Source organism: Akebia trifoliata, chromosome 11 (assembly GCF_017979445.1).
Source record: "Akebia trifoliata isolate Shusen 1 chromosome 11, ASM1797944v1, whole genome shotgun sequence".
NCBI classification, from domain to species: Eukaryota; Viridiplantae; Streptophyta; class Magnoliopsida; order Ranunculales; family Lardizabalaceae; genus Akebia; species Akebia trifoliata.
The window spans coordinates 39,769,096-39,785,797 of record NC_141385.1 but is presented as its reverse complement, the minus strand read 5'-3'; the positions used below and the strand labels follow the sequence as shown (position 1 = coordinate 39,785,797).

Here is a 16,702-nt window from a genome sequence, read left to right as displayed (position 1 = left end):
GGAAATGTTCAGCAACAAACATTTTGACAAACATTTTGGCAAAACATTTTTCAAAACATGGGTTAGAGGTTTTGGAATGGGCTGATTTTTTGTGAGGATGATCTCTACGGTGAGGAGATCATCCTCACCAAAAATCAGCCCATTCCAAAACTTTTAGCCCCAGTTTACAAGTTAAAAAATTGTGGACCGTCCATTTTTTGTAAATCATTTTTGATGGGGTTAGAAGTTTTGGAATGGGTTGATTTTCGGTGATGATGATCTCCTCACCGTAGAGATCATCCTCACCAAAAATCAGCCCATTCCAAAACCTCTAACCCATGTTTTGAAAAATGTTTTGCCAAAAAGTTTGTCAAAATGTTTGTTGCTGAACGGGACCCTATATATATAGGGTCCCGTTCGGCACCCTAAGCTTTACCACACACTTTAACAAACGTTTTTTGTCTTACATGGGTTAGAAGTTTTGGAATGGGCTGATTTTTGGTGAGGATGATCTCTATGGTGAGGAGATCATCCTCACCAAAAATCTGCTCATTCCAAAACTTCTAATCTCATAAAAAATGGTTTACAAAAAATGGACGGTCCACGATTTTTCAACGTGTAAACATGGGGCTAAACATTTCGGAATGGGCTGATTTTTGGGGAGGATGATCTTCTAATCATAGAGATCATCCTCACAAAAAATCAGCTCATTCCAAAACTTCTAACCCATGTAGGACAAAAAACGTTTGTTAAAGTGTGTGGTAAAACTTAGGGTGCTGAACATTTCCCATATATATTATATATATATATATATATATATATATGGGTCCCGTTCAGCAACAAACATTTTGACAAACATTTTGGCAAAATATTTTTCAAAACATGAGTTAGAGGTTTTGGAATGGGCTGATTTTTGGTGAGGATGATCTCTACGGTGAGGAGATCATCCTCACCAAAAATCAGCCCAATCCAAAGCTTCTAGCCTCAGTTTACAAGTTGAAAACTCGTGGACCGTCCATTTTTTGTAAATCATTTTTGATGGGGTTAGAAGTTTTGGAATGAGCTGATTTTTGGTGATGATGATCTCCTCACCATAGAGATCATCCTCACCAAAAATCAGCCCATTCCAAAACCTCTAACCCATGTTTTGAAAAATGTTTTGCCAAAATGTTTGTTGCTGAACATCTCCCTATATATATATATATATATATATATATATATATATATATATATATATATGTTCTATATATAAAAGAACATATATATATATATATATATATATATATATATATTAATATTATATATATATTTTTTTTTTTTTCTAATTTGAGATTGGTTCCCTAAAATCAATGACCGATTGATTTGTTCATTAACAGATTTCCTCCTAAAATAACATTCCCATTCCCTCCATGCTTCAAGTTTCAGATCGAAGCCCTAATTTTTCAGTCGCGTCGAGAATCGACAAATTTCCTTCCCAAGCACATAGTTGCTACTGGAGGACTGTGTTCGACAACGTTGTTAGCCTTCGCACGGTTAAAATAAACACACTATTGAGTTAGAATCCTTGTTAATAGACGACAAGTAAAGCAGAGTTGATCGTGCATCTGAGAAGAAAATGGCATCCACAGCAACATACCCACCTCCACCACCATATTACAGGCTCTACAAGGATTACCTCCAAAACCCTAATTCGGCCCCAGAGCCTCCTCCCCCGATCCAAGGGACCTATGTCCTCTATGGCGCCAATTACACTGTGAGATTTCCATTTTTGTTTCTTATAAGTTTAAATTATTCTATTTATTATTTTAAATTTCTTCAAACTCTACTGTTTTTTACTCGAAATTTACAATTTTCTATCTCTGAAGCTTGATTGCTTTCTTTCTTTCTTTCTTTTTTAATAGATAAAGGGAATAGAATTTGATTGCTTTCTCCGTTTTGTTATCTCGGAATTTCTTTGAGCCCATCAAATTTTAGTCCCAAAATTCACTTTCATTTGTTGCAAATTGTTGAATCTCCGTTACCTTCCTGCTGTTTATTGAAATTTTCATTGTATTGCTTTTGCCACTTTTCTCCTTAGAAATAACATATCTTTTTGTTTAGATTTCAAATGCCTGAAACCCAGTCTTTCATTTGGCTGTTGTGCGAAGGATTTCTTTTATATATTATAAATTTAGATATTTTCTTACAAATATTTGAAAATAAACTGAAGGTGCCACCTCCGTTGCATATTTGAAAATTTACATCTTATTCTTATCCCCCATCTTTTCTTTATATTGGGTTAGATTTAATGTGAGTGTCTTGTGTTCAAGATTTCTTAGTTTTTATTGAAGCTTTTGTGTATGGTATAGTTTTACCTGGTTCACTCTTTGATATAGTTTCTCATTGTTACTGTAGACTGATGATGTGGTTCCCAGCTTAGAAGATCAAGGAGTTCGTCAGTTGTATCCAAAGGGGCCCAATGTTGGTATGTTTCCCATCTTCTTGAGTTGATTTAGTTAGTGTTGGATGTCATCATCATCCACAATCCACAATCCACAATCCACAATCCACAATGCCCTATCCCAATTATTTTTGTCACCAACATGATTCCAATTTTACCATTCAATTTTATTTAGAGGCATATCCCTTTTAGTCTTTCAGAACCTTCATTGTGCACAAAAAATTGCTTTCTCATGGAGTTGTGTTGTATTTGGTTAAATAAAAAATCAACCCAATGAGCTTTCCTTTATCCCCTCCTATACACGTGGATTCACTTGAATATGCTTATGTCTAGTTTCCCCCTATTCTTTATTCTCATTCATTTCAACATCATCATCTTTGTAGTCATTTTATGAACATGTTTCTTTATTGTACTTATTGTAGTTACATTGGTTTTTTCGTTTCAATTAAACGTTATCGATTACATAACAATAACACTCCAAAAGCTCATTTACGTTAGCTACTGAACTGTAATTGCACAGGCAACTTCTTCAGTATCTCCCTCTTTGTGGATACTTTTTTTTTTTTGATAAGTCTCTGTAGATACTCAAATCTAGACAAGAACAATTGCTGCTTTTAGATTTTTTCCCATTTATCTCAACTTAATCTCACCTATTCATGTGTTTTTATTAAAGTTGCATTAATCTCTATACCGGTCTTCCGTAACTTAAACTATAGTTTCTCAAGTTCCAGTCTGTAGTTATTGTTTTGTATGTACTCCTTTTCTCGTCTCGCCAACCAACACTACATTATTTGCAAATATCATACACCAAGAGACTCCCCCTTTAAATATGAGCAGCTAATTCATCCATTACTCAAAGAAAAAAAAATATGAACTAAAGGTCAACTCCAAGTGCAAACAGACATTAAGTGATAATTTTCACTTGTTTCACCATTAATTGTTTTCAAAAGTCAACTCTCTCTCATACGTGTCCTTCATGGTGTCAATATATGCACTTAGTACCCCTTTAAGGCCCACCAAATTAACTCTTTGAAATGTTATTGTATGTCTTTTCCAATTTATTAAAGACTATGTGTTGATGGTACAATTTGTAATCGAACATGTGTTGCATGACATATCGACTTCTTTACCCCATGCTAATATGTCACCTAGTCACTGGAACACGACGCAATCATCATAGAGGGTGTGTGACATAACGTTTGTGGTGTCCTATGCTGAGATGAAATTTAACCATTGGAAGACTTAAGATGATCCTAAAGAGTACATATGGCGTAGGAGTTATTTATGATACGGGAAATCGTCTCGTGCTTGTGAGAGACATAGGGGACATATGGCATTATGTCATTGCAGGAGGAAATGACTAGGAAAAAGCTCTAAAAAGCAACATGCAACAGAAATCGTACCAACAGCTTGTAGAGAGATGGAGACGCTAGTGTGGCTTTATCCCTTCTATTGACATGGATGATTCGGACGCCAACGTGGCTCCATCCCCTTGAGTGACGTGGTTGCATGATGAGGCGTCATTTGGCAAGGGAATTTCGCCCTAATGTTATTTAAGTAGGAACCATACTTGTAACCCTAACTTTATCCACCCATTACATCTTGGAGACTTTGCTAGGGAGACGAAACCTCTACAGCCACGAGGACCAGAAGTTGCACCACGCATCTTCAGAGAACACGAATGAAACCAGAGAGCGTTAGACATCGAACGTTACTTTAGTCATTGATGAGGCATCACCATCTATAGTAGCCTTCGCATAAGCTTTTAGGAGTGTGGCGCAAACTAACAAGGACATAGTGTCAACATTGTAAGATCAGAAACAACAAAATCATGGAGGAAATCGGGTACCCAGAGTGGAGATTCTAGGCCCTCGAGGTAAATTGTTTTCCACCATGGTAGAAGGTCGGCAAAAAGAATTGGAGGGGAGAGACGAGAGGGAAACTTTACCTACAAGAAACGTTGCTCCGCCGATGTTTGCACAATATGTAACAATAAATGCGCTATTGAAACTCCTAAGAGTTCGGAGGATTGTCTTTATGATTTGTGACCACTTTACCCGATGGAGCTCAAGTAGAAGTTGTACCCGAGAGGATATGTGGCTCCCCTTTTACCATCTTACGGGAGAAAAGGGAACGTGAGGGAACATGTGGCTCGTTTTCTAGAGGCCATGGGAGAACATGAATCGGATCACATATTGTGTCTTAGGGAGTTTTCTAAGTCCTTCACAGGGTGCACACACACTTGGTACAACAATTTGCAACTAGTGTCAATAGCGTTGTGGACAAACATGGTTAACTCGTTTCTTCGAAATTTTATCTTTGTAGAGAAGCAAGTTATGACGGTATATCTCAATCGAATCAATCAAGGAGAACATGAGGTGCTAATAGATTTTGTAAGACGTTTTTGTCAAGCCGTGACCGATTTCCATGAGCCAGTTACAAAAGGGCACTTCGTAGACATGTGCATCTCAGGCATGGTGCCTATTTAGAGAGCATATGTGGAGAATCTACGTATACCGAACTTTACAAATTGCATGCTGTCGCCAAATGCAGTGTAGTAATTATTCCCATGATGGCCGAACGGGTGGATAGGAGAGGCTGAAAGACAGTTCGCCTTCCCATTAGGGGAATTTCACTAGCTTATATGGTGTTAGAAGGCGAAATGAAAGACAGAAAGAAACGGTGGATACCCTGATAGGCGTCACAGTTTGTGTGAAGAAGGAAATGCCCAGATTTCCCATGCAGTATTGAAGATGTGGAGGAATTACTCGAGGCATGGATAAAAGATGATGCAATCCAATTTCGGTCACCTAATAGGGAGCCATCAATGCAGGAAGAACACCACCCACGCTTCTGCGAGTATCACAGGATTGTAGGGCACCCTAACGTAATGTACTAAAGTGTATCTTCGTAGAGAAGTTAACCAACGGAGAACTGCAACTTCTAGAAGAATCTGATATTGGAGTGAGGACAAAGGCAAAATGGACCCCAAAATGCACGGGCAAGAGTGGCGGTGATATTCCACGACCCCACAAACATACTAGAGGAAGATGACTACTCAACTGTAGTAGCGCACTTACAGAAAGTGGACGTGATCAAATAAATGTTTGGTAGTTTGGGATTTTCGGAAGATAAAAGATACAAAGCTGCTCTGGCACTCACCGCCATCTCCCATCATGAAGAAATAGTTCATGAAGTTGCAATAACAATGTCTTTGTGTGAAAACAAGGTGCCTTTGGCCGACATAACATTTCCAAAAGAAGATATGTTGGAAGAGATAGAACACGTACGCCTTTTGTATGTCACAGTCGTGATAAACAAGGTGAAATTGAAACGCGCTTTCATATATACAGGAGCATCCCTGAACCTTATGCTTTTATCCACTTTAGATGCCATTGAGATGCAATTGCGACAAATTGTCAATTTCTCGACTAAAGTTCAAGGTTTCAACAGACATACTTTTGGGACAATGAGGTACATAAAAGTCAACCTATGGATTGGATAAAAGAGATTGGCAACTCTCTTTCATGTAATAGACGCTGAAGCCACATATCATTTGTTGTTGGGACCAACGTGGTTACATCAAGACAAGGCGCTCAGTTTTACATATCATCAATGCATAACAGCTCACGTCAATGGTGAAGTTGTGACAATTTGCGCCTCTCCTGCCCCGTTCGAGAAAGAGGAGGTTTACTTGCACGAAGCGGCATTCTACGAAGATAACTTAGAAATTTATGTTATACCCGTGTTGGTCTAGGAAGAAATGATATCCCACACACTAGAAAAACAATCAAGATCTGCGAAGGATAGTTGGGTGTGGGGATAACTAAGATAACTTTTCCTAATGGAAGGACGTCGTACAGATTATGACGGTTCGCTGGGGGAGAAGGCGTCTCCTTGGGATTTGCAGGGGTGTGGATTATTAAGAACTCATGACACTATTGAGCATTTACGAAAGGCACCTCTATCTCTAGAAGACGGAGTTAAAGATAATATTGACAAATTGGAGACAGTGAACTTAGATGGGGAAGAGAGCCATCCCGTCATGATAAATGCCAGCTTGGCTAAGGAAGAAAAAGTGGAGCTAGTACTATTACTAAAAGAATATAAAGTCATTTTTGCCAGGACTTATCAAGAAATGCCAAGATTAGTCGAGGAATTAGTGGTGCATCATTTGAATACGAGTACTCACAAACTCGTCAAACAGCCGCTAAGGTGTTTTTGCCATGAGATAGAGTTTCAAATTGAAGAGGAGGTCCAGTGATTGTTAATCGTAGGATTCATCAAACCCATACGACACCCGTCTTGGCTGGCAAATGTGGTACCTGTGAAGAAGAATGGGCAAATAAGATGTTGTGTAGACTTCCGAGACCTTAACAAGGTGTCTCCCAAGGACGATTTTCCCCTGCCAAATATAGATTTACTCATAGACGTAACAGTAGAATTCGGTAATATAAGTTGAGAATGAACCCATTAAAATGCGCCTTCAAAATATCAACTGGGAGATTCTTGGGATTTGTTGTACAAAAGCATGGGATCGACGTAGACCAAGACAAGGGCAGCCATAAAGGAAATGAAGCCGCCAACTGCAATAAAAGAAGTGAAGAATTACCTAGGTAAAATTTCCTATATCAGGGGTCTGGCGCATGTTGTAACGCCTTTGGTTGCCTTGTTGCGAAAACAAACATGATTTCAATGGACTACTGAGCACCAGATGGCTTTTGATATAGTAAAAAGTGCAATGTAAAAAATTCTGACCATGACGGTAACAGTTAGGAGCTTGCCCTTCAGGCTTTATTTAGTGGCGACATAAAACGCAGTCGGGGGATTACTATGCTAAGAAAATACAGAGGGTGTGGAGAGCCCGATCCACTACGTTAGCCGTGCCCTAAGAGGTGGTGAGGCGAAGTATACAACGGTTGAAGACATGGGCTTATCCTTGATTTTTGCGACTTAGAAACTCAGGCATTATTTACTGGTGAACAAAGTTCATTTGATCACGAAGGTTGACCCCATAAAGTATTTATTAACCAAATCGGCTCTTTTAGGGCGGTTGGCAAGATGGTTGCTACTGCTTTTAGAATTTGACATAACGTGTGTGCCGCCTAAGGCAATTAAAGGACATGTAGTGGCGAATCTATTGGCAGCGTTCCCAGACAACGACGATAACTTTGCTTTTGCAATAGAAGTTTCAGACAAGAGTCTAGAGTCAGCGGTAATGGCGGTTGAATCAGAAACTCGGCGTTGGACTATACAATTTGATGGATCGTCTATAGCCATTGACGGATGAACGAGAGCAGTGCTCACGACTCCTGATGGGACGTCGACTTCCATGGCCTTTAAGTTGGATTTCCCATGTACCAATAATGCCGCCGAGTACGAAACATTCTTGATAGGCTTGTCATTAGCCAAATCAATGGGGGTTTCAAACAATTGGATATTAAGGGAGACTCCAACCTTCTGATAAAACAAATGAGCGGAGAGTTCACACTTAAAGAAATCCCTTTAGCGCCTTATAGAGCGGGGGCACAAGAACTGTTCAAGCACTTTGAGGATTCCACCATACTTAGTACATGGTGAGCGTCGAATAGACATGTAGATGCGCTTACCACACTAGCCACGAAATTACAATTTGAGGGGGAGACAAGACAAGAGCTAAGGTACTCAGGAAGTCAGTACCATTTTCATGGTTCCCAAACGATTCAAAGGAGGATGAAAATGATTGGCGTACAACAATAATAGAGGAACTAAATACCCCGAATATTACAAAAGAGCAAATACGATGTCTGCATCCATACGCCTTATACCAGGGAATTCTGTATCATAGACAACCAGATGGGGTCTTGGCATGCTGCATCATTACTTAAGAGGTAGGGGAAGTCTTGAGAAGGGTTCATGAAATTGTGTGGGCAGAATTCAGAAATCCTTCCTTATAGAATGATACAACGACATGGATATTTTTGGCATGAGATGATTAGCTTGGCTAGGACTGTCTAAGATTTATGCCAAAAATGTCATAGTGTCAACCCTGCTGTGGAGAGGCCATGGTAGCTGATGCTTTTTTCGGATTGGAGGGACCCTTACCTTAGTTTCCTTAAGGGAAAATCCCTGTAGAGCATAGTAAGGTGCCAAACTAAAACGCAATGTCAAATGGTTTACACTTATAGGTGGTGTACTCCATCGAAAATGAACAAATGGGAAAATGTTTCGATGCTTGGGTGAAATGGAAGTTCGGAAAGTAATGACCGAAATACATGGTGGAGATGCTGGAGAGCATCAAGTAAGGCGCAAATTACTTCACCAGAAGCTCGAAGTCGGCTATTATTTCACTATGGAAAATGACACAACAGCGGCTTTAGTGCAAAAATTTATTCAATGCCAAACACGTGGGAACTTGATACATGCGCCATCAACTATGTTGCGATGTATAGGGGCACTATGGCCATTCTATGGATGGGGGATGGATTTGATTGGCCCCATAAAACCGAAGTCATCTTGAGGGCATATTTGGATTATAATGGCGATCGAGTTGTTCACAAAATGGGTCGAGGCAACCCTACTAAAAAAGGCTACGAGACCCACAATAGTTAATTTTGTGAAGGAGCAAATTATATGTAGGTTTGGCATCGACAAAAAATAATTTTAAGCAATGGTACCCCATTTGTGAATCGCTATATGGGGCCTCTCATGAGATATGGTGTAAGTCACATTAAATCGACCCATATTACTCGAAAGGCAATGGCTAGGTGGAAGCAACAAATAAAATGTTACTCAAGATATTGAGTCTCATCGTGTATGATCATCTTGCTGGATGACATGAAAAGTTGGCCATGGCATCATGGGCGTATTGAGTGGCGCTCCAAATTGCTTCTAAATTGTCGCCATTTACGTTAGTTTATGGGTCAGATGCTCTGTTACCAATTGATTTCGAGATTCAATCAGCTAAGGTCGCGCTAGCCAGTAAGATTGAAGAAGATGAGTACGAGATTGCAAGATTTGTTGAGTTAGAACTACTAGATGAGAAAAGAGCTTTGGCAACAGTCAAAATCAACGCCTACAAAAGAGGCATGGCGAGGACTTGCAGCAAAACTGTCTGCCCACATACATTCTCGGAGGGCGACTTAGTTTGGCGCACATGCACTAACGAGAAGAAGAGTATCGACGCTAAAATTCGCCCCCAAGAGGAAAGGTCCTTGCATCATTGGAAAGCTAGGAGGAAGCGGCTACTATCACCTAAAAACTATGGAAGGATGCCTTATGAGAGAACCAATTGATTGAAAGTGGCTTAAGAGTTATCATAGTTAATGTTGTAAGGGAATTGCTATTTGTACTCGTCTACAATTTAATGAATTTAACACATGACTTCTCCTTTTGTAGTACATATTGTGTCATTTCATATTCTGAATAACTTGTAATATTCATCATCTCTTCGTTCAAAACGACAAGCAAATATTCTTGAATTATTTAAGAAAGAAAGAAAAGTAAAAAACATTTTCATAAAAACACATAAATGTCGATGTGCCTTACAAGGATAGGAAAATTCTTCATTTGAGTGTTTTTAGTATACTAAATAAAATAATACAAAAAAAAAAAAAAGATGAACGCTTGCTCGAAGTGCTTGTCTAAAATAGATCGTCTAGAATGGCACTTTCTTGAGCCAATGTTAGATGACGCATAAGGTGAGCTTTGCACAAAGAGCTCTCCCCTTGAAACTGATTAATTTGGTCTTCAAACTCTAGCACACACAGCTTCAAAGACATTAATTCCCGCTCAGCGACAATCAAAGCTTCCTTATTTCCCTCGAATCACATTTTGAAAGTGGAAATTTCTTGAAGACACATTGCGAGGGGCCTCAAAATCATGCTTCATAGAATTGGACTTCACCTTGAGCCAACTAATATCAACCTCAATGTTCAAACACGTGGAGTTGTTTCCACGAATTTAATTTTTGGACGGTAAGGGTCGCTGTTCTTGTAGAAGCCATTCCGTGAATCAACTGAAGGACTTAAGCCAGTGCGGCGCATTGAATATAATAGAAATTATCGAAGACAACAGGATGAATTATATGACCGTGCCACGCATAAATGCGTTCGTAAAGGGGTGCATGCTCAAATAGAATCTTGAAATCGCCCACAATAGTAAATTTGTTATTTATTCTAGTCTCTAAGAGGTTATACAAACTACACTCGGACTCTGCCAAAGTTGGGTGACTTACGGATGATAGATCGACGACAACTATTTATTCCTCAATCGCAACCTCACAAGAGCCCACACCTTCATCTAGAGCTCTCTTGGTAACGTTGACTATACCGACTACTTGTAAGGTTGCCCTCTCATCGTAACTCTGCCCTTGATCCTCTCGCAAAGTTTTAGATCCAAAGTCTTGGTCTGGTGCAAGCTTGGGCACTCCATTCCTATTCGATGTCATACTTAAGCCTCTTTCATGCCACACCACTCCCACATCATAATTTTGCAATTAAACCTTTTGTGGGGTTCTAGATCCTAAAACTTGAGCAGGTTCTGATGGTGCAATATCTACACCTAACACATCATCTAAACCCTAAACAAGTTGAACTCTACTCTAATTTTTGTCAGGTCACTCCCACTTAAACCTTCATCTGGTTCCCGGGCTAAAATTGTCACAAAAGCCTTTATAGATTTCTCTTTCATCTCTTTGGGGTTCTTGAGTTCCTTATCTCCAGCGCAAGAAGTTCCTACCTCAAAAATATTTTCAACGTTTAATGGTGAGGGCGGCGAATGATGTTCTCGGCTAGAAGATGAGACTTCTTCCAATGTTGAATGAACGATGCCTTCTCTCTCATGTGTGGTTGGGGAAGCGTCGTTGGGCGATACAACTCCTTCACCACTCAAAGAATCACTGTGCCATTCAGTGAAGGTAGAGGCGAAAGTAGCCATTACGTTCATTGATGCCACCTCTGGCACAACGACATCTAAATCATCCATGGGGACATCTAAACTATCGGTAAATCGAGTCAGATCCCTTTGGGAGCGACACCGTTGAGACAAAGGCTCTTCATCTATGGTTTCTTCAACAGAGGTTGGGGGAAAGGCTCTAGTTCTTTGCCTACTAGCGAAAGGCATCGTCAACAAAGAAATCGGAATTTGTGATTGTTATGAATAAAACCAAAATATGTAGGGTGAGATAATCAAGATAAAATACGAAAATATGCAAGCATTAAGGTAGAAGGTGTTGTCTTTTAGAACATTTGCCCTGGGAAGAAGATTCGCCATGGCGTCCTTCAAGGTATCTATGTCACAACTTGATGTAGCCAACTCATACAAGGAGCATAGGGTGTCATTAGCAGCAATTGGGGGATGAAAGCTTTCAGGTTGAGGAGTAGTGCTAGAGGACAGTGGCCTTCTCCAAGGCAAAAGTTGGTTATTGTGCTAGCCACCCAGGTGATGGGAGACACTGTGTGAGTTGTATCCCTAATTGCGCAATAATAAAATTAGTATGCGGCCTTATGATGCGTGTGTGTGTGCTTATAACTCCACTCTCGCTTGTGTAAATAAGATGAGACTAAGTTTTCTAATTAGTATCGACACAAGAATTTGACAGAAAAAGACTTTAGTAATTTTTTTTCTCCCTAGATTTTTCGCTATGACAATAAGCCTAGTTGACTTCATTTTCTAGGCTAGTTTATCCTAGTGGTAGTAAATGATGATTTGATGAGTGATCGGTAAAGAGGAAAAAGCAAAAAGTTTGCACCTAAAGGTGTGCTTCCAAAAAGAAGCAACTCTAGAGGTAATTAGTTGGAGATAAAAGTGAAGGGTGAGATGGCTCAAGGATGGGGGACACCAACACGAGGTTTTTTCACAAGATGGCAAATAGCTACCATCAAAATAATTTCACGCCCAGCTTGAAGATAGATGGGGTATGGAAGGAAGGGGAAGATGTGGCGGAGGGTGTAGTGGATTATTATAAGGCCTTATACTCGAAGTAGTTTGTTGATAGACCTCGTTTGGACAACCTTCACTTTGATAACATCTCTCGTGATGCTTGTAGATGGCTAGGATGACCTTTTGGCGAAGGTGAGGTGTTTTATGTAGTTGCTAGTATGGCAGGGACCAAGGCTCTTGGTCTAGATGGTTTCTCAATGGCTTTTCTTAAAGATTGCTAGGACTCGATGAAAAGGGCTCTTATGGAAACTTTGGTTGACTTTCACAGTAAAGGGTTCTTGGATATTGGCTCTAATTGCACCTTTGTGGCCTTGATTCCTAAGAAATCAGGGATGGAGGAGATTTCATATTTGAGACCAATCCGTTTGGTGTGCTCGATTTATAAGATCTTCTCAAAAGTCTTGGCTCCAAGATTGAAGTCTGTGATTCCAACTATTATTGGCACAATCCAAGGGGTCTTCATTAGTGGGATGCATATATTGGATGGTGTTCTCATAAGTAATAAGTGCATCGATTCCCAAAGAAAGGAGAAATTGGATGGTTTGGTTTGTAAGATTGATCTTCAGAAGGTTTATGATCGCGTAAACTGGAACTTTCTAAAATATATGTTGAGGATGGGTTTTAGTAATTGATGGATTTCTTGGATTATGAAGTGTTTGTACGCCATTTTTGCGATTTTAGTAAATGGGATGTTGTTAGGTTTCTTTTGGAGAAAAATTAGGGAGAAACCTCAAAATCTCTCTTAAACCCTATTTTCTCCTTACACAAAGATTTCTTATTGTGCATTCATTCAATATTCATTCGAGTATGATTCCCTCACTTATGTGTTTCTTACGAAGATTTGCTTCAAATAGAATCATCAACCTAAAATTTACTTGGTATTTAAGGTATGTTGTTATTATGTGTATTTTCTTTAAGTTTTTCGCAAAAAAAAAAAAAAAAAAACTCATATTTTTCTCTTGTTTTATGTTTTGTTCTCCTTTATTGAAAGTGGATGCTAGTAATAGTTAGAAAAAGTGGAAAACAAGTGAATAGAAGTGGAGATAATAGATGAGACCCCTCTTGAAAGCGTGGGATTGAAGTTGATGAGCCAAATATTTGTTCGGGAAAGTTATATTTGTGTGGAATGTGTGTATTCTTCTAATATAGTATGGGTGAAGAAGATGAAAGACCATTTTGCGTGCACTAGAAAAAATATTTCTCCATGCTTACATGCATTCAAAGATGTTAAAAAGGAACTAAAAGTTTATCTATTGGAGGAATAAGAAAATAAGAAGATTAGCCAAAACCACTTTAGAAGTTTGGAAAATGAAGGGTATATTATAGTGGCCACATAAAAATATTGGTTCATTTTTATAGTTTTTCTATTTCTTATGTATTTGTTAATTTTTATTTAAATATTAATGGTTTTATTTATTTTTAATAAAATTGTTGAGGCTTACACCTTGCCTCAAGAACCCAAAACGCCTCAAGTGCGTCTTGAGAACTTTAAAACACTGGGTAGTAGAGAAGTATCACACTCAAAGTTTTGGGTGTGAATCTAGGGATGCTAGAGGTTCGTATGGGTGTGGGGTTTGGAAAGGAATTTTGAGCAATATTCCTCTTTTCCTCTCGAAAGTCAAATTCAAGGTTGGCAAAGCCGATATGGTGTGTTTCTGGAAGAATTGGTAATGTGGAGAGAGACCCTTGAAGGATCTATTCCTAGATATTTTTCAATTGTCTTTGAAGAAGGACAAGGCTATTTCTTCTTCTGCTGTTAAGGATGGTGGGTTGGTTAGTTGGGATTTTTTTTTTGCTTTGGAAGAGCCTTCAATGACTGGGAGATGAAGAGTTTGGGAAGCTTGATGAGGTTCGTAGAGTCTTCTCTGCTCATCGTAGGTTTTGGGTGCATTGCGGATGGTCATTTTTCTATAAGGCCATTATATTTGGTAGGTCTTATTTCATGTCTTTATGTTTTCCTTCATTCCTTTATCTGGCACCGTAAGATTCCTTCAAAGATTTCGATTTCCAATTGGTTCTCGGCATTGGGGAGAATTGCAACGTTGGGTAATTTGGTTATGAGGGGTTTTTGCTCTCCAAATTTTTGTTGCCTTTGCATGGAGGATGGGGAATCGGTGGATCACATTCTTATGCACTGTCACTTCTCATGCGAGATTTGGTTCCATTTCTTGTCCCTGTTTGTGGTGGAGGGTTTCTTTCCTTCATTTGTTCAGGCGTTGTTTGGAAGTTGGCTAGTCTGAGGTTTTCACTTTGTCAATTCCAAACGAGTCTTGTGGGGATTGCTTCCTTTTGCGGTGTGTTGGAGCATATGGAAGGAGAGAAATAACCGTTGTTTTGAAGGGAAAGTCTCCAACACCCAAGAAATTGTGCTAGCCACCCCAGCTCTTTTATTTTTCTGGTGCGAATTGTTTAAAGTGTTTTGGGGCATATTTTTGAGGATTTTGTTGTAAGGTGGGATAGGGTGCGTAACCTGGTTTTGAAATAGTTTTATTAATTTTTTTTTTTTTTTCGGGTTTTTTTGTTAGTTCTGTACTTTATTGGGCGGTCAACTTGATCCCCTTCTTTAATGAGACTATCTTGATTTTTACCAATAAAAAAAAAAAAAAGTACAGCAATATATGAAAAATCATTCATTTTTGGTTGTTTGAGGGGTAAATTTTGGTTTGTGGGCTTGGCTATCAAGTCAGCTGCAAGTCTTTGCTCGACCTTGCTAATTTATGGTTTGTTGAATTGGGAAATATAGTGTCTTGCTAGACTTGGTCCAGATAGATCTTACTCTTGATATTAGTCTTCACCGCTAGAACACTATATATTATTGACAAGTCGAGTAACCTAAGTTTGGAGAAATTCAGGGTTTGTATTTTTGAGGATTTTCTTCATGGGTGAGTTGTATTACTTGAGGTATTTCTTTGTGCCTCCCTCCTTGGTAGCACCTCTTGCTTTCTAGACAATTCTCCTCAACCTCCTTGTATGCCTTGTTTCTTGTGTTAACATATTCATATTAAAAAATTAAGAGTAATGAAGAGGCAAAGCTCAAGTTTAATTTGCTTTTAACTTCTATATATATTTAATTGGATGATCAGCATACATGAAATCATATAAGGTATGCTTATAAACACTGACGTTGCCATCTGTACATCATCTTTAAGTTCATGTATAATGGTCCCGAGGCCAATCATTTGCTTCAGTTAGCTCTAGTCTCACATCTTATATCTTGGTGTTTAAAACCTTCGTCATTTATTGTAGATTTCAAGAAAGAACTTCGGTCACTAAACAGAGAATTACAGCTACATATTCTGGAGCTTGCAGATGTTCTTGTTGAGAGGCCGTCCCAGTATGCAAGAAGAGTGGAGGACATCTCTCTTATATTTAAGAACTTGCACCACCTTCTCAATTCTTTGCGTCCCCACCAGGTTTTTTTTTGTTGTTGATTTGTTCGAAACTTTATCATTGTTGGTCTTCTTCTCACCATCAATCTTATAATTATTATTTCCCGTTCAGGCCAGATCAACACTAATTCATATACTAGAGCTTCAAATACAACGCCGCAAACAAGCCGTGGAAGATATTAAAAGGTATTATTCATAATATTTTGTGCTTTTTTGAAAACAAAAATAAAAAATTATTTGGGTTTATTATGTTCTTATGAGGTTTATTATAATACCTAAGGCTATTAAACTAGACTCATATCGCCATAACAATTGGCTAGTAGCCAAGGGATTTTATTTTTATTTACTTTCTTTAATTATTTTGGGATGACATATTTTTCTTTTTTTACATATCTTGATTGATGGTGTCTTTTTGTTGGTCAGAAGAAGAGAAGAGGCACAAAAATTACTCAAGGAGTCGATTGCAACCTTAGATGGCCACTTTCAATGAGTTAAATCTTGATGCAGACACCCAAACTACCAATCCCGTTGCTCACTAGCCTTATTATAGCTTTTGTTGCTTAATACAACAGAGCTTCCACATCATTAATGGAAGATTTAGATGTATACTCAGTTCTTGAAACCTCTGAATCTTAAGTACTTCAGAGATTTGTCCTTCCAATAAGTAGGTTAAATGGAATTCGATCACCATTATCAGAAAGTTTTTTATTTATTTTAGGGTGGCTTCAATGGTTACTTAAGATGCATTTTTCTGCCTTCCACACCCTGTGAAATGAGCGATATTGGGATCACCCCAACTAAATGCAAGATAAGGTCTGTCCTCTAGACTTTTGTTGACCCGATCAAACCGTAACAAATGTTTGTTCTTAACATTGTATCGTTTGAATACCCAAAACACGCTTGAAGGATTTAATTTATGAAAATATCATTGTTTTAAATGAAATAATAAAAAATCAGAATGAATTCAAACCAT

General features: G+C 38.7%; 1 protein-coding gene across 2 annotated transcripts; it reads left to right on the top strand.

Annotated features, from left to right (window-relative positions):
* The first annotated feature begins 1,359 nt into the window (after positions 1-1,359).
* LOC147391605 (mediator of RNA polymerase II transcription subunit 7a-like) lies at positions 1,360-16,446 on the top strand. 2 transcript variants are annotated; one of them, XM_086458898.1, is made up of 5 exons: positions 1,360-1,732; positions 2,374-2,443; positions 15,587-15,753; positions 15,842-15,915; positions 16,156-16,446. In XM_086458898.1, the coding sequence occupies exons 1-5, from the start codon at positions 1,595-1,597 to the stop codon at positions 16,217-16,219; spliced, it is 513 nt and encodes a 170-aa protein (XP_086315024.1). In that variant the 5' UTR covers positions 1,360-1,594; the 3' UTR covers positions 16,220-16,446. The 2 variants fall into 2 exon arrangements, with proteins under 2 accessions (XP_086315024.1, XP_086315023.1); XM_086458897.1 differs by having other exon boundaries at positions 1,362-1,732; positions 16,153-16,446.
* Positions 16,447-16,702: the final 256 nt, after the last annotated feature.

What these genes read in the sequence shown, in the direction of transcription:
- LOC147391605 (XM_086458897.1), top strand. Translation starts at nt 1,595, where the DNA reads ATGGCATCCACAGCAACATACCCACCTCCACCACCATATTACAGGCTC. An exon ending in TCTATGGCGCCAATTACACT is followed by an intron (nt 1,733 to 2,373) that starts GTGAGATTTCCA and finishes TTGTTACTGTAG; the next exon opens with ACTGATGATGTGGTTCCCAG. An exon ending in ATTCTTTGCGTCCCCACCAG is followed by an intron (nt 15,754 to 15,841) that starts GTTTTTTTTTGT and finishes TTTCCCGTTCAG; the next exon opens with GCCAGATCAACACTAATTCA.